The 19168-nt window shown below is 38.8% G+C and overlaps 1 protein-coding gene across 1 annotated transcript; it reads right to left on the bottom strand.

The window, feature by feature from the left end:
* Positions 1-380: 380 nt before the first annotated feature.
* On the bottom strand, positions 381-17969 carry LOC115013654 (leukemia inhibitory factor receptor-like). The gene is given in 19 exon segments (XM_029440099.1): positions 381-4453; positions 4592-4658; positions 4881-4974; positions 5170-5307; positions 5476-5622; positions 5776-5877; positions 6065-6247; positions 6466-6703; positions 7057-7121; positions 7740-7893; positions 8146-8288; positions 8382-8433; positions 8435-8519; positions 9488-9614; positions 9743-10018; positions 10237-10390; positions 10876-11012; positions 11218-11433; positions 17840-17969. Coding segments are annotated over 18 exon segments (2979 nt in total). The 5' UTR covers positions 11324-11433; positions 17840-17969; the 3' UTR covers positions 381-3742.
* Between the last annotated feature and the right edge of the window lie 1199 nt (positions 17970-19168).

Below are 19168 nucleotides of genomic sequence, written 5' to 3'. Positions count from 1 at the left end.
GGCTGAAAGACAGACAGCAGCAGAGGAAATCCCAGAGGTGCATTGTTGCCATGGTGACACGTCAACAGGGTTGGCCAGCGTGCTCCAGAGAGGCACTCATGGGAGCGGGCGGACCCAGCTGGCCCTGGATCAGTTATAATTTCTACACTCAAATTAAACCACTGATGCAATGACTGCAAACTGGTCCAGAACCTGTACAATTCCACACTTAAGAGCGCCATCAGGGACGATTGTATTTTTAGCAACACTTCACTGCAGCCACCCTTAACTAATTAGGGAACGAAAGAAAATAACTTATTTTCCAGTAATGTTGAGAACATTGATAATGGCAAATGGCAACAGACATCAGAAGTGGAAAATAAAACACACTGACAAACAGACAAGTGGCCAGACAAATAACTTTATTGCCTTTAAGCAAGTAGCATTTTAATTTGTGTTATTAGTGTTAACATTTATTTATTCACTCAGAAGTCTCTTTTTGTTCAATCCATAGTAAAATATTCTGCAAAATATCATGAAATTTAAAACATTTTCAGAAATGAAAGCCTTTTTCATGTGCACAATACTTCAGTAATCTTGTCTTGCACAACATTGTTCTGTGTTAGTGTTTTAAAGCTACAACGAAACATAAACATAGAGTTTAAAGGATTTACGAGCCACTGTTTTGCAGTTATAGCTTATACAACATGCGTTGATTTAATTAAAAGAAAATCTAAGGCCAGTGATGAATATGTGTTGAGCAGCACGTTTAACCTGCTGTATAACACACACAATTGTTAGGGTTTACAGAGTAAGCATAGGCTCCAGTAAAAATGTGGGTGGACAATGAAAAAAATGTAGTGGACTGAATGGAGAATTGCATGTCGGCGTGTACGAGTCTGCATGGTGAGGACTTTAGTCCAATAATTACAATGTGTCTGTCAAAGTGATATTGCTGTGATAAGATAGGAATGCAAAGCAGGCTTAACTATTATATGAAGACAGGATCACAATGCTTATTCAGTTTACATGAGTTTTCAGACACACTTTGAAAGGTTTCCATGTGTTTAAGTACACAACAAATATACAGTCAAAGTGTGATGCCTTTATATTTTATGGGACTCTACGTACATATCTGGTGTCGCCAACACAAACATTAGGGAATATTCATTTGTATTGTAGGACGAAAATAAATGAAAGAAAATTACAATTATGTACAGTTAGATGTATAAAAACAAAGATCTAGAGAAAAAATTAAAAAGGTGCCATTGTGTTGATTCAAATCAACATAAAAGCGTGTAACACATAGCGTTCATAGGTTAGTCTCCAAAGCCGTGCTTGTTTGAGAAAGCAGTCTTCAAAGGAAAACAATTTGCAGCCATGTTTAGATACTCAAAACTATATCCACCCTTTACCACTGCCTTGAAGTCATCACTGATCTCACAATGCAACAGGTTGATTCACTCTTTACTCAATTTGACTGGGGAAAGCTAGCTTTTAACTTGTTTTTTCAACCATTTTCCACCTAAAACATGCTTAAATTTAGATCAGTGTTACAAGACAAAGAAAAAGAGGAGACATGTGTTTGTCAGTAGTCAAAGAGGACTGCCTGCCTGCCTGTCATCAGTGAAGCCATCTATTATAGTAAGTCTAAGTCATCATTCATGTCACAGTAGTTTTACTTAAAGCTTGTTGGCTGGAGGAAGAAACAATAAACCACAGGCACAGGCTGCCACACAGGCAAGCAATGGCCTGAGAAATATGATAAAATAAACATCCTGGTTACCACTGGATTAGAATATCAAAGGATAATCTTTGCATTATGATGCTTTTGGGAAGCCTAGCCAATAGTGCATCCTTAACACCCACTGTACACATCAGTGGAGAGCAAATGGAGTAAGTGGAGTCTACTTGGGCAATTAGAGATGCCAACGTGTTTTCAAATGACCAATATTCACAAGGCCATTTCCACACATTTTTGTCAAAAAAAGCTAAGTGATAGCATTTCATGGTCCCTTTTTCCAGTCACAAAATGTACAAGGAGGCTTCAAGAAAAGTCTGCAATAAAAAGATAAATAGTCACATTTGAAAAAAAAAAAAAATCTATTGTAGACTTAGATCTCTCTAAAAAATAAACAAGCTTTCATGCACAGCACATTGACATCTAATGCATTATCTGCCATCTCTGAGCTTGAAGACAAAGCCATGAAAGAAAACCTTTTTTCTTTGTTTTACAACTACTCAGACATGTGGGTTGAGAGTAAACATCATGGTAGTTATAATGTAACCAAAGTTTAGAAATGTCAGCGCTTACTACAATTTATTAAAATGCACATCTTTTGTAGATGTTAGGCTCAGTGCCCGTAGATGTCCAATACAATACTTTTCTGATCATTTCTGAAATGCATTATTGTAAGATATTGTTTTTCATTATACATAACATTTAGGAGCAAGGCAGTGTGTGAAAAGTGATATGGTGCAAATGATTGGAAGCATAACATTTATCAAGGCAATTTAAACACTGTAATTATTCATCAAAGTTCATTTTCATAATCTGTCCAATACCAATCATCAACTTGAGGATTATGCACGACACATAGCAACATAAAAAAGGACACTGGCCTGACTGTGAAATGCTTTTCATAACAAGAAAGAAAAAATACTGCAAAAAACCCTCTACTGGTTAAGGAAGACAAAACAAATAAAACCACCCCAAAGTAACATAATAGTGTGTTAGTTCATTAAAATACCTCAGTTTGTATTTATCTTCTAGCTTATATCAGTGTATATATCCACAGGGCTCATAACCCACACAATTCCAGGTCATAACAGACAGCACCACTTCTGTGTCTGTGTAAAACAATGACTCTTCTCATTCACGAGTGCATCTTCCACTTCAACAGCTCACTGTTCAGACAGTAATGTGTGAAAGATAGATCACATCTGTAAGGATAGGAACTACCTCGGTATTGATCCAGGAGAGTGCCATCATTACATGACTTTAAAATTGTCACAAAAAAAATTCCAGCTAAATGCCTCTTTTCCTTTCAGTAGCTCATCAGCTGTCACAAAACAGGCAAGATTATCCCAACGGCGAACCAGCAGAAGACATGGATACTGTAAAGAGGTTTTCTGTCTACTTAGAGAACTTCTATTGAACCTGTTCCTTTGTAGAGTTATTCCAAAAATGTCCTTTACTTTTATTGTTCCGTCATTTGGTTTGATTCTTGTTTTCAGTTTTCTTCTGTAGTGTAGCAAAGTTCACATCACAGAAAAATAAAAACATCTGAAATGCAAGCTAAAAACTGGACATACTCAACTGAAACACAGGATATGCCATTGCTAAATGCCCATTACAGGGAGTCACAGAAAAGGCAGTGAGGGGACGTGACAGCCACCAGGTTGCCAGGGGGAGCAATAAATATGTTTGAAAAGAGGTATGAAGAAATAATTTGGAGAGATTTGTTGTCAGAATAGAGATGTTTTGATATATAAATATACAGATTTTGATTTATGATATTTGCATTACAGAGAAAAAAATTACTCTAAGTATACATATTTCTGTATCTTTGGAATAAACACCTTAAATAGCATTAAAAACCTGCTGTCAAAATGCAACTTTAATTTAGTGCTATCAGAGGGGATATTTACTTGCCCATATGGGTTAGGCTTGTTTAATGCATGAGACAGGTAACAGCAATGAATCTGAAAGTGTTATGTTAACCCCCCTGGCCTGGCTGCTCGTAGTGAGAGAGAGATGATATCATGGTTTTGTAGATGACAACAAGTTGGTGAACCAGGTTGCCGCCGATGATGAGGGCTGTCGTTTCTCCTCTTCATGTTCATCTCCACCAGGGAGGAGGAACTGAGTGGAAGCAATTGAGGTGGGGGATCCAAGAGAGGGTGCAAGGCCGTCACTTTCCCCGGCCTCCACCGGGGAGTCAAAATGCCAGGAGCTCTGGGGTTTGTAGCCCCCAGCGCTGGCAACCTGGGGCTCGGGGAAAGGCTTGGGTGAAGCTGGGCCCATGTCATCACATAGGGCTCTAGATTGCATCTGGGGCCGGTAACCTCCTCCTCCTCCTCCTCCTCCTCCTCCTCCTCCACAGAACAACAGGTCAGCCTGGGGTTGATGGCCCTCAGAAGAGCCCGGAGGATCCAGCTGGAAGACCAAAGAAGACCCTGAGCTCTGGATTCCCGTGTATGTCACATCGGTGCGTGCTGAATCCAAAGAGGATGCAGAAGAACCAGAGGAGTCTGGGTAACGTGGTCTTATGGGCCGCTCATCTACCACTTGGTTGTAGTAGCGTAATGACGTAGGCTCATCTGTGTCAACTGGCTCGTGCCCTGTCTCCTGCCCTTCTTCATCCTCGTCTTCTTCAGGAATGACGACGAGCGCTTCTTTACTAGAATCCCACTCAGGCCTTTCTACCATATGGACCAAACTGTGGGGAGACGGCTTCACATCCAACGGCCCCTATAAGACACGCAACAAAAGTTTAAACGCTTCATGAGTCAGTTAAAATAGGAGACAACCGCTCTATATATACAGTATATAATTATCACTCAATGAGTTTAGTGGTGAGGGTCAGATTGAATTAGACTGATATTATACCTGTGACCTGGACCAATCACCAGCCAGCTTGGGCTCAGGTATGTCTGGATAGAACGCCTTTTTCACCCTGGTGACAAAGCAAACGTTTGTTTAAAGTACATGCAAAGCCCAAACAAATGAACATAGTACCTTCTTATAGCTTGTCTTCAAAACAGTGCAACAAATAAGTTTCAGCTCATTTAGCTAATGGTAGTTGTAGATATTAACAAATGCTTCTTTGTGCATACTTGTTACATTATTTATAGAACACTGATGGGAAAGACAAAGGATAGGAGCATAACAGTCTCACCATTTCCTTTTCTTGTAGCAAATGAAGGTGACGATGACCAGGAATAAGGCTGTGACTCCCATAGAAGCCAATGTTTCCAGGATCAGCCAATCAGCTGGCAGGACAAGACAGCAGAAATATAAGAGATATTAGACTTGAAGCAAGACTTTTGAGTATAAATCACTGCGTGGTTACCCCATCATATTTATTTGTATGGCTTCTGTTACATGAATCTTTTTCAGCCTCTAATAAAAGTAATAGTTTTAGAATAAACATAACTGTTAATTACCAGTCGGATGCATTCACGTACCGTATGGCTCCAGCGTAATGGAGGCGGTGGCCCCTGTGTCCTCGCCTGCTGAGGTGTAGGCCTTTACAGTAAATTTATAGGAGCCTTCAGAGAGACCTTTGACTGTGTAGCTCCTGCTTCCTAGGTCTGACAGATTGGCTGTTCAAAGGACAGAGTGAAAAGCAAGAGAGAGGCATGGGAAGCAAAGAAAAGGAGAATAATGGGGAGAGAAATGAGGAGGAAAGTGTGTGAGTTTCACGTTATACAAAATGCAATTTAACATCATATTTTGATTAAAGTTGTAAAAAATGATTTGTATACAATTACCTAGAAGTGTGAGCTGGGAGCCACTACTCATGTAAATGTTGTAGCCCAAGAGGAATCCTCTTCTGCTGACCAGCGGGATCTCTCCCCAGGTAAGGAGAATATCAGAGTCCTCCTGAGTGGTTGACAGAGGGACAGAACTGGAAGGGACTGTGGAAGCCGCAAGGAATGGAGGAAAGAAAACAGAAGAGATTAGTCGGAGGCAAAACAAAGACAGTGAGAACAAAGAGTCAGCATTTCAAAATGTAAAAGTATGATCTTGGAAGTCATTGCTTCTTCTAAAAGGATAAGCTTTTCACATACCCAGCTCCTGCAAGTATCCCTGCCAGCGCTGCAACAGCACTGGGGCCTCTGAGGAGCTGCTGTACAGGGAAATGTTGTACCTCACACCTGGCTGGAAGTCGGCTGATGGCAAAAAAATGTTTGTCATTTTTTTAATACTTAACACTGTCCATAGTCAAGAATAGCAGGAGAGCAAAAATAGTGGAGCTTTAGCTTGAGCGAACTTTAGTAATATACATACAGTACATTTGAATTATACTGAAATCAATTCTTAACAGACTTTGTTTATCTTAAAAGGAGGCTGTCATACCTGACTCAATGGAGACATTAGTGTTTCCAGCGGCCACCTTAATCCATTCCACGGGGCAGTTCCACTTGCAGGAGGCTTCATACCATTCGACCACATAAGCACAGGTGGCGTTGGCATCGCTCTGCCAGAACAGAGGGAAACCTCTGTCCGTATAAACTGGCCTGGACACAGCGGGATCCACCTCTGGAGAGAAGAAAACATGTATACAGCAATGTAAAAAACGCATGTCCTCATATTTCGTGACTGTGGAACCAAACAGACAATAAAAAAATCATCTAGTCTATGTCACATAATCTTAAAACGTGTGATACTTCAGATAATAATCAAACTCATTATTTATTTTCTTCTTACTTGCTTCTTATATACTAAAAACATCCCAAACACACTCAACTTCCACATACCTGTCAAACGTAGAGGTATAAGTACACTTGCAGCCTGAGAGACCCCGTCAGTGTTCTTTGCAATGACGGTTGCCATGACCTTGTTGCTACTACTGAAGGTAGCGATCTGTGTGAGGTTGATTGGTAGAGCAGAAGTATCCGGTGAAATAATTTCTGTGTGCTGTACATTTTCCTCAGGGCTCCAGAGAGTAACTTCATAACCTGTGATCAGACCATGGCTCTCTTTTCGTGTCAGAGGCTAGAAGAAATCAAGTAAAAGAGAAGGAAGGCGGGAGAGAGAAAGACAGAGACATTTAAAATCCCATTGTACTTACATTTTCAGACTTGGATGATATACACTCACAACAGGTCAAGCTTCTTCATGTCAAAATAGAGAAAGAGAGTAAACGGAGGAAGGAGGAAGATAGCCAAGAGACAAGGCATAAAGTCTCAAATAGATGAAACCTAACCCAACCATGCACTTGTGTCATCTGATTGTGCTTATGTGAAGATGCTCTAAATCTGTGCTCGCTGCAGTAAAAATAGTAAATTGTCAATTGTAAATCTACAAATCTAAATCAGTTCAATTCAAAGACGAAAAACAAAAAATACCTTCCAAATGACCTGCCCAGTGTAGTCTTTGTTCATCCACATCCACACATCAGGAGCATCTGGAACTGAGACACAACAAATACAACTGAAAAAGAAGAAATGGCACCACTGCTGCTGATTCTGCATTTAGGTGTTATGTGTACCAGGAACACAGAGCAATACAAATATGGCTACTAAAAATAAAAAGGAAATCTTTTTGAGCTTGAAAAAAGAAAATATAAATAATTATACTTCAGAGCAATTAGTGTTAGTCATTTAAGATTAAGTCACCATGGAGCAACATAAATCACTTGCTACAAGTCATCAAACACAAACAGCTCGGGGCATCCTAGTAACACACTTGACTGATGTCATGTTATGGTAGAGCTGAAACAATTAGTCGATCTGTAGAAAATTAATAGATTACAATTGTTACAACAATTGATAATGAAAAAGCACACATTACCTAGCTCCAGCTTTTAAAATATGTGCTGCTTTTCTTTGTTTATTTTTTTTTATATTTTGTAACTGAGTTTTGGACTGTTGGTAAGACTAAACAAGCTTTCTGCAGAGATCACTTCTCTGACAACTTGTGATATGCATTTTTCACTATCTGTAAACCTTTTATAGACAAAAGCATTAATCGAAAACTGAAATCTCTGCTAAAATAAAGAGATACTGTACAAAATATAAACCCATTTTACCATAAGTGCTGGTTTTGAAGGAAAATATTTCGCTCCAGGTTCCCCACTTCCAGAAATTCTGCTGGGCACCGCAGAAGACTTGAACAGTGTAGTCTTCATCAGGATGCAGGTCTGATAGAACCGCCGACCGCAGACCCACACCAGAGAAGGTACGCTGGACACACATGCATTAGACTTCATTACTGTCTGGTACATTGCAGTGCATTTGTAGAAAGTAATGTGGTAGGTCATTAGTGTGTTGTAATGGAAATGTGGTAGAACAACAGAAGTGATCTTTCTGACTGACATATTGCATCTGCACACATTTAAGATGGACCAAAAATAAAAAGAAAGATGGTTCTGTACATAGAGACAGACAGAACAAAATAAGTGGTATTCATCTGCAACACACACACACACGACTCACATTTGTTTTGTACCCTTGGGAGGCAAGCTCTACCTGGCAGACAAGAGCCAGGGAGGAGTATCTGTCGTACTTCCACTGCCACAGCACAGTGGCATTCCAGGCATGGACAACACAATTCAGGTTATCTGGTGCTACTGGATGCACTGAGAAGAAAGGATAAAACAACAATCAGTGAACTGAAAAACAAGTGTTAATCCATCCACTTGATGTTGATAAGGAAAGGGGGATACACCTACCTCTGTGACTGAGCTCAGCAGAGTCAGTAAGGCTGTACTGGCCGAGCGGATTCACTGGCTAACAGTGTCCAGTTACCCTCCCACTGGGGCAGACTACACTCTTTCTGCTTCTCCTGCGGGCTGCTCAAAGTACAGTTCCTACAAAGAAGAAATAACAAATATAAAATTAACAGTAGATTTGCTAAGAATGTGAAATATAATCACTTTAGATACTCAGATGCAGACACAGGCCCGAACACATTCATAAAGTAACTTCTCTTCAAGCCAGCTTTCAGACAATTCCTGTAAAAGGTCTGGCGGACAGCCAATCCACTATCAGTGTTAAATGGACACACAGAGGCAGCAAGTGGTTACTTAGACTAAGTGCCTTATTCTTCTTGTCATCCTCTCTCTCTTGGTTCATTTCTTTCTGGGCAGAAAACACTTTTTTGAGAATCATAAATAATGCAGATATCATTTCTCAGAGAGTGCCACTGTACCACATCCTGGCTTGTCCATGAATTGCTGTGATTCAGGCTAAAAAAAAGATCATTGCATCATTATCACCTCTATCCCGGACCATTATGACTTTCTTCTGGGATTTTTCCAATATACTGTGTCTTTGCTTTTTCCTGATTTATAGCGTTCTAGGATCTGAGACAGATACAGATTGTTTGATTAAATAGGATCTAGGTGCTTTCAAACAATACATGCTTTGTTTGGCATTTTCCCATTTGTCAGGTGAGTTTGGATGGTGTGTTTTCGGTGATGTACGCCGTCAATTAACCTCTTGTGTGGACTGCATTACTCTACCGAGACTGCCTGAAAAGGTGGGTGTGGTTCCATCTAACTCTGGTGCGGTTGGTTTGTGGTGTGAAAGCAAAGCAGACCAACCACAGGATTTTGTGATAGCAAATATGTGATTTTATCATGAATATACAGAGATGTGTCGAGCTTGTGTCCTACTCCATGTATTTTAGAATCTGTAGCCTGAGTACAGTTCTGTTACCCAACCCGAGCCCTGGTTTCCAACACAGCATAAGGTTTCAGGTCAGGTTCAAGCCATTTTTCTGGGTACATGTGTTAGAAAGTAATTCATTGTGTTGTGTGTGTGACTGTTGTGATACCTATTGTTCATCGAGAAGCGAGTTCTTCGTTTGCCATACAAGTTTGTATCTCGTCCTTCATTCCACTGGCACACCGCTGAGGTTAAGTCACGAGTCTCACACGCAAAATCACTGGGCAGTGGAGGATCTGGGGAAGGGGACAACAAGTAGAAACTTACTTATTTGCTTATTCGTAAATATATAAATAAAGATTAGGTAAACATAAATAATTAAGATTAAGACAACCATTAACACTTTAGTTCTTATTCCTCTTACATCCAACAAACACCACCGCTCCATTCAGATTGGCCATCGGGTTTTTGTAACAGATGACGTTGGTTCCCGTCGTGTCAGACAATTTCTGATTAACCACTGTAGTGGCGTAACTTCGCCTACTTAGTCGTGTCGTGTTCATGACTGTGGTGCCGTAGTGGATGCTACCAAACTGCTTCCCCTCTTCAACAATGCAACAGAAGGTGGTGTTTGAACCCACGGGTACAATTCTGTCCTGGGGGAACATCTCATATTTCTCATTGCTGGGGAGATCGCTTCCTGAAAAGAAGGAGGGAGAAAGAAGAGAGAGTTTAAAATGTTCAAATGACAGACACACGGGGAGAGGGAGATATAAGTAGAGATCTATATTTAGGTACAAAGGACAGTCATGTCTTTGGCTTAAGAGAGACATTTGAATGGCCTGCTTTGACAGGCCATGCAAAGCAGTATGTATGGTGTGCTATAACATATGTGGGTGTAATTATTGCCTCTCTGACCTTGAAGTATCTGAGTGTCGCTCCATTCACTTGTTGTCTGTCCATCTCTTGAGCGGATTTTGATGGACAGCGAGGTACACTGCAGAGGTTCAACTGAGGTCCAGTTCCACTGGTGCCGACCGCTCACCTGACTCAACGTCACAGAGACAGTCTCCTACAGATAATGCACAGAAAGCACAGTGAGGGAAAGAACATGAAGCTGGTAGATGATTGTTGGTGATGACAATGGTAGCTCAAGCAGGGAAAGAAACTCTTATTATTGTACTGAATTATTCATTCAAAAAGGCCTGTTTACATAGCAAACCTGCTGCAGAGGCAAATAAATTAAATATGGCTTTGAAAGCTGCTTATAGAGCCTGATCATATCGGCTGACATTAGCTTATTGCGGACATATCTGTATCTGTGTAAATTTGAGCCAATAAATGACTACAGAAATGCTAAAGATATATTTTTGAAATATCTGAAATGTTCTTCCCAGTACATTCCTTGGTCGCAAAATAATCTATATCAGCAGATATATCATTATCAGAATATGCATCAGCCTCAAAAGTGTTAATAATAATACAACCAACTTGTAGCATAACTGTACAAAAAGAAAAGCATGAGAGCAAATTTTGAAAAAAAAGAAATGCTCTTACGTAGAAAACAGTTTCATTGAGTTCAGTTCTTAGAATCATGAGGTCAAAGGTTGTGGCTGCTCCTCCCAGCCATGATATAGATAGTTGCTGTGTAGCCATGTTGTCTGACAGGCTCACCTGCTGGGGTACAGTAAGGACTAAAAGAAAAAAGATTGTGACAGGATTAAGTGACTTAAATAGCAGAGATTAAGGTATACAGACTGAACATATGTTTAAATAAGTACCGTAAACATGGTTTTATTATCAGCCCCGTATAACAAAAGAGCAAATCTTTCCATATGGACATGCTATATTTCATTCATTTGATTTTTTAGGATTTCCTTAATGTAGTTTGGTTCTTACCATCTTTGGCATGAGTGTGTATAGCCGAGAGGCCCAGGAGAACACAGATGAGCCATACAGGGCTACAGTTAAGCTTTGAGCTTGGACTGACACTTAAGCTAGGCATGGTGATCAACTGGCCGAGTCGCTGTCTGCAGATTCAAAGGTGGTGCTCCTCTCCACTACAGCAACACCATGCTAGACATTCTCAGAGGCAAGACACAGACACGGGGTGCCCTGCAGGAAAAGACAGCAGAAGAGAGAAAGAAATGGTAAATGTACGATGAATACAATAGAGATCTGGTAAAATACAAACATAACAAAAGAGAAAGGTAACACTTAAGCTGTTGGAGGCAAACATAATGTCCTTATTCATAGAATGCACACAGTCATTTCATAAAATGTCTCGAGGTTTGGCTACTTTGCTCTTGTCTGTGATGTGTTCGAGGGAAAAGCTGCAATCTGTTGCAAGCATCTTGAATTACTGCAATAATTCTCCGGCAACTGTGTTTGTTGTATGAATATATGCCAAAGCCAGAGGTACCACTGCCAGGAAAAGCCCATTTTTACATCAACATAAGAAATCACATCTTTCAGGCTGATGCTTGCAGGCTAGATGTGGCAACACACAAGTCAGAGAATCACAACCTTGTTGCTTATTCAGTACACCTATACTCATCTCAACTTAGTAGTGTAGTTTTAAATGTTGAATGTTTTGCTGCTGCATATCTACTAGCAATGCTACTATCTACTAGTATTGTGAAAAGCCAGATAAAGATCAGGCAGGGACAAAAAAGCTTAGGACAAAGACTGATAACAGCTGGTGGTCCAGCATGACGAAACCCTTACATGATGTCTTATGTAAAGGACTAGGAATTCCTTCTTTTTATATATATATATATATATATATATATATATATATATATATATATATATATAGGTGCTACACAAATAAAATTGCCTTACATGTTCCAGCACATTTACACTTTGGGGATCGTGTCAGTGTTATTTCAGTCATATGCAGCCCAACATGTATTAAAGTAAAAGTACACGGTGCTGCAAAACCTCAAAAGCAAGAGAAATGTTACTACAGGAATGAATAATACAATCAACAACTACAGCTACATTTCACCCAGGAGCTTTGTTTGTACTACATGCATGACAGATACAGACATAAGCACACCTAAAGGCAGCTGGAAGCAACGAAGATACAGCTGAAGGCAGCTGTTTTATGGAACTATTTTTCGAGGGAAATATTCATCCACCAGCATAACCATCTTTATACTGAATGGAAGGTCACAGTGTCATACTTTTGTTTTCTTTCAAGCAAAAATCAATTAGTTCCAGCTCTCTCAACTGTGAGGATGTTCTGCTTTTCTTTGTCTTATGTGATAATAAACTGAATATCTTTGGGTTTTAAACTGTTGGACTGTCTGACAAAAAAAGCCATTTAAAGACATTACCTTGGGCTTTCGGCCTTTTTGCAATTGCATTTATAGACCGAAGGACAATAGCCCTATCAACAATACGGTAAAATACTTGCGATGCAGTAATTGCCTAAGAATGGATTAAATATTAGTAATACTGCAATACCAACGTAATAATGGGGATACATAGGGACTAGAACAAGATATAAAGTGTAGATTGCCATACTGGAAGAAAATAAGTTAACTGCAAAAACATCTAGGTGGGGGATACAAGGTCAAGGAACAGCCTGTACTTTGTGTGATTGTTGTTCTCTTCAAATAGAAAGACAAGATCAACTTGTTTAAGGCACAAAAGGAGATTTTGTTATAATCCTTGGTCTCGATGAACCTGCATGTGCAGTTTGTTTATGTAATTCTGTGCAGTTCACCTGGTTTACTTGAGACAGGCTGGGACAGGCCTCAAACAGCTTGGGAGCTTGATAAATCAATGCTCTCTAATACTGCCAAGCCCATTACTGCAACAACATGACCTGAATGCAAAATGCGCAGACTGTAACAAACAAGCAAATCCCATTTTGAATAACTTAACAAAAAAGTCTAACCCTAACCCTAACCCTAAACCTAACCTGTCAGACAGTACGGCGTGACTCAAATATAATCTTAGAAGGTTATTAAGGACTACTGCAAACCTTATGCAACAAATGAGGAGACATTTTTTCTGCATCTGGTTTCATAGCCAGTATCTATAAAACAGCCATCAGAGATTGATTCAAAAAGAAAAAATTCATAGATTGATATCTTTGCTGACAGCAGTCATTCTAAAAGTGGTAACAAATTATCTAACATGTAAGCATCTTTACAATCTTTAAAAATAAGCTGCTACAGGTGCCAAATACTTCCAAAGCATGAGGCTTAATAAAAATACTAATTTCAGAGAAGAGAAAACTAACATTATTGGAAAGGAGCACGGGAACACCTTCTTATCTAACTAACTGCTTAATGTTTCATTCCAACTCACAAAGTTTCATTTTATTTTTAAGTAGACTGCGAATACAGGGATCAAATTAAATGATAAAAACAAGAGGATACTGAAAATACTAAAAAATGACCTGTAATGTGTAGGTCAGATAAACAATATTCCATATATATTTTTAGAAAACCTTTTAGTGTAGGTGACAAGTACTACAAACAAGTAGCCTAAATAAGAACTAAAGCAGGGGTGTCAAACATGCGGCCCAGGGGCCAAAACCGGCCCGCCAGAGGGTCCAATCTGGCCCGGGGGATGACTTTGCAAAGTGTAAAAGTTAGTTCCAGGTTCCAGATACCTGTGACAAAATGTTTTGTGCCTTTGTAGCTACAATGTGATCTGTAATGCACACGTGTAAATAATAAAATGAGGCATAATATTGTTGAAATTGAACCTTTTTTTCTTAAGAAATTTCAGGTTGTTCATAATGTTTTGTAAAAAGATCAAATTTGAACATTTTTAGAATGTACTTGTACTTGTTTGCACTAAAGCGAAGGGAAGAATTTGGAGTTGTCGTCATTTATAGGTTATTATGCTCTGATTTTACTGGACCGGCCCACATGAGATCAAATTGTGCTGTATGTGGCCCCTGATCTAAAATGAGTTTGACACCCCTGATCTAAAGTAAGAAAATACAACACACCAAAGGAGTCTATACAGAACATCTTGACAATCATTTATGTGCTACACAATGACCTTTTCTTTCCTTTAGATGACTTTGCAGCAGCAGGGGTAAGAGTTGAATATCAAATCTGGGACACGTTTTACTTTTTACTGCTAAAGTGGTTTCACATAAGGTTTTAAAAGAGCTCCTATTCAGACATGAGACCTACATGGATGAACAACTGGGTGGATGAATGAGTCACATCCACCCAGTTGTTCGTTTTGAATCCACAATAATTGATTAATTGTGCATTTTTATGGTAGTGTGGTAGTATGGTAGTGGAGGCCTGCTGCTGCTAATTTAATATTATGTGACACACTAAACACAATCACTACTCTTACTGAGATTTCTTGAGTTTGACTTGGTTAACAAGGAAATCTAAACACTTGTGCTTTTATTAACCAAAATGTGCAGCTGAGTCTTTCCACAGCTGGCTAGGTTTTAAAAGTCTTCCAGTGTGTTCCTGTCTCATCACCTCCAGATGAAATTCAGAGGCATGGCTCAACATAAATACAGCTGTGTGGAGTCAATATAGCACACACCAGTGCCTGAACCAGAGCATTTTGCAGGTCTCGTGGGTCCCCACATGAAAAGAGCAGTTATATGTTTAAAAGGGTCCCAGATCCTAAAGATTTTTTCCAAATTCAGCAGTAGACTGAAAATGGATTTTACAACCTCCATATATATCCTGCGACCATCTGGAGGGAAAAACACAACTATCAGTGCACAACTTAGTGCACTGATAGGAAGCGGGAAAAGCAGCCATAGATTCTGGGAAATCTAACCAAGAAACTGATAGCTTCAAATGCACACCAACACACAAATCAATACTTCTCTGCTGGGCTCTGGTCCTTGCAACAGTAATGAATGTGACCACAAACTATAAAAACCACTGGGATATTGTTGTTACTTAAAAACCAAGCCATAACCTCATCTGCATGCCTGCAGTAGTCCTTTTTTTAGGAAAGAGAAGACTCACCTTAAAAACAGTGCCTCTCTCCAAACTGGACTTGCCACTGTTCTGTTTGACTAATCAGCTGTGTAAGGTAGCCTTTCGGAGAAAGCCATGGAAAATGTCCAAGCATACTTGCACACAAAATATACTGTGCAGGACTGACCAACCTGTGATGCAATTATTTCTCGGAACCCGAATTTGCTCAGTGCAAAAGGCCTTATTTGTCCCCACAGTAGCTAAACATAAGATGGCAGTAAAAGATTAACAAACTCAGGACATGTAAACATCATACCCCCAATTTCCAGTATTAAAGCAGAGATTTTGTTTTTTTTGCAAGACAGAAAATGTATGCATGTTTGCTTTAAATGGGAAGGTCTGTGTGTGTCTCCGCTGGGGCACTTTATTTCCTAAAGGTCTAACATTTATTTAGTTTTTCAGCTAATGTTTCCCAGAATTAATGGTTAATTATGAGAAAAAAAAATCATCAATTAACATTTAGTCAACCTACTAGTCTAAAAGACATCCTAAAGTATAAAGCAGAATGTTATCCCAGCTAGAGCCAAACCCAGGACAAAAATAATAATGAATTGGAGCCACACAGCCAAAATTACACCAAACTACCGCAGCTTGGAGAGAGAAACTACTCCTGGAAACATTACAACAAGCTTTGAAAGGTTTCATCACAATTTAAAAACACATCAGTGTGATGAAAGATTTTATATGGGAGCTGCAGTGTTTTCCATTATGTATTTTTCTGGTCTAAGCGTTTTCCATCTTTATCCATTTGTACAGTATACACAAACACCAACCTTAAAGCACCTTACTATCACCACCACGTTTTAAAACAAAGAACAAAACCTCTGCTTCTATTTTCTTTACTTAAATTGGGTGGGATGGCAGCTGAAGCCAAAGTCTGGAAAAACCTCTGTGTCTGTTCTCGGCCTACACTCAGAAACGCTGTCATTACGCTGTCATACAATGACCACCAGCACCAAAAGACATAAGCACACAGTGCCTCTAGTGTACTGTATAAGTGTGGTGACATTTTGAAACATGAGCTAAAGTTGCTGCTAATTATGTTTGACCTTCGGATGGTACAAGGGAGACCGGATGCAAGTGAGAGAATAAGTGAAAAACAGAGTTAACAGATGAGTGTGTCTGTGTGAAATGTCGGTGCGCTGACCTCAGTGTAGAAGGGACATTCAGTCCTGTGTGTGTGTCTAGCTTTTGGACCTCAACCAAACATTGTTTCCTTCCTTCCCTTTCCCTGTAAGCCTTAATGAATGTACAAGTAAATCTCTGAACCAACAGGAAGTGAGTAAAAACATCCCTTTAGAAACACACAAATTGCTTTTAGATTTTTGCTTCTATCTTAAGATAATTAAACATACATACTGAGACTCAAAAGCATGACTGGTAACTGAGAAAACACACTAATAGGGTGGTACAAGTAGGCACCTTAAAATCATTGTTTCTTATTGTGACTAATGTTCAGTGTTTCTTGTATTGAGTAACACTAAAATAACACTCACCACCTGTTTTGACAATTCACACTGTTATTGGACTTCACATTTATTACTTAAGAAAATGTATTTGTCTCCCAGATGCACGTGCAGAACACAACACTGTAACACGTGTGAAAGAATGATTGCTGATCCATCTTAACTGTCCTCTTTTTATTAATTTTCTGTATATCCAAAAATATGTTACATATTTGATATGATCTCATTATATTATAAGAATTAGTATGGACTGTTGAAGAAAATGCACCCAACTACTGAGTAGGGTTTGTTATTACACGATCTAGAGATCATTTCCCCACCCAGTTTTCTATGAGAACATAGTATATGTTTACAACGAGAAAAACAACTTTTCTTCTGTGCATGCAGACCATATTTGGGCAACACAATATATTTGTTCATAATATTGTGAAACATCTTTTGGATATCAAGAGAGAGAACAAATAGCCTATGATCCATACCGTAGCACATCAAATGGTTATTACAACATTAGGAAATGATCATAAAAAGGTCAATTAATCTGACTCTCTTCAATCTGTGAACAAAATAACCATGATGACAAAATGCACATTATCAAACTGTCATGTCACACCTTTGGGGTTCCAACTACACAAAATAAATTATAATGATGTGCCCGCTTACTCAACACAGTAGAAGGCTATTTTTGTATTCTGATTCTGCGCCTAAAAAGAAAGTGGCTAATACAGCAGGTATCCCAAACTGCATCCTCACAGGACATCATTAGCATTAGCAACTGGTCAGCAAGATGGGTACAGTTAACGTACAAGTAGTATCATAAACAACGGACAGACGGTGATTACACTTTATCCATTTAGTTAGTTATCATCTTATAATAACATTTGATCAAGGGAGACAGTGTACAAATGTTAAATGTCATTGAATAATGCAATTAGCAGCCAGCACCCCACACCACACACACGCAGAAGAGGCCACTGATGTTTGGAAAACACTGCTAGCTACAATACCAGTTAGCTGCCCTCTACGAGCTTTAAACTTTAATTATAAATTCACAAATAACACCAAAATTACCTTTGTTGTAGCAAGGTATCCTTTTTCAGTGTTGCGAAAAAGATCGGCTAAATATATCCAACAATCCAGTTTCGTAAAAAGAAAATCTTGCCCCGCGCTGTGTAGTTAGACCATTCCCAGTGAATCCAGAGTAGGTTGGGATTACTGGAAGAGCGAACCAGGCATTTGATTGACACTTGCACTGACCAATGGGCTTTCACTAAACAGTTTTTCACAGGGGAGAGGGCGTTTTCCTGCTGCATAAAATACCCACAGGAAAAACGGGTGTATACTTGTTTATACATTTTGTGGAAGGGTCACGGTCAAGACACCCGTCCAGACCACTGTCACGACTCACCTGGAGACGATTTGACCGATTTTCTGGATTACAATACCAGAGCATTCAACTAGACTGATATGAAAATGAACGGAGGAATGCTCATTTCCAATAGAACAAACACTTGGATTGGTTTTTAACATGTGATGTAAACTTTTCCATGCCACAACATCATAAATACCCTTAATCTGTAGGATTTTTTTTGTGGGACCCAAATGCATCTCTTTACCTGCGTATTGACGGCAATAGTTTTAGCCTATTAGATTAACATTTGTTTTGCCTTGTATTGCAAACCCAATATTACATTTGTTGTATAATGAGAGTTTGTTCTGATGTATTAATTTAGACAACACTTAAACTGGGTGGAAATTCACATGTCACAGCAGTTCAAGAAGAAGGATGATTTCAAAGACGTTCAATTTAATGATACATTAAAGAAATTATATTTAAAAGTAAATGTATTATATTATTATTATTATTATTATTATTATTATTATTATTATTATTATTAAATTACAATACTTTACATGCGTGTGCATTGTGCAAATATTAGTTTAAATATGTATGTGCAAAAGAAAGGAGTCAAAGCCAGGAATGCATGTAGTACTCATATCATTTTAATAATGATGATGTAGAATAATAATACCGTATCATCACTTGATTGTAATAAAAGTTGATTCACGGTAATATAAATCAGTTTTGTCCAGTGGTGGTAGAAGTAAAAGTAGCAATACCACAGTGTAAAAATAATCTCTACAAGTAAACATACTGCATCTAAAATCTTAAGTAAAAATATAAAAAACGATTAGCATCAAAATATACCTAAAGTCCCAACAGTAAAACTACTCATTATGCAAAATGGCTAATTTCAGAATAATATATAATTTACACACACAATAATCAGGGTTATAGTTTTTTCAACAGCATTTACTCAGTATATTTTTTCCTTAGGATATTATATATCTCCATCAAATTAATTCTAACTAATGCCTGTGCTGTTTGAATCAATTATT

This window comes from Cottoperca gobio, chromosome 9 (assembly GCF_900634415.1).
Source record: "Cottoperca gobio chromosome 9, fCotGob3.1, whole genome shotgun sequence".
NCBI lineage: Eukaryota > Metazoa > Chordata > Actinopteri > Perciformes > Bovichtidae > Cottoperca > Cottoperca gobio.
Note: the sequence above shows the minus strand (reverse complement) of the source record. Positions and strands in the feature narration are given on the sequence as shown.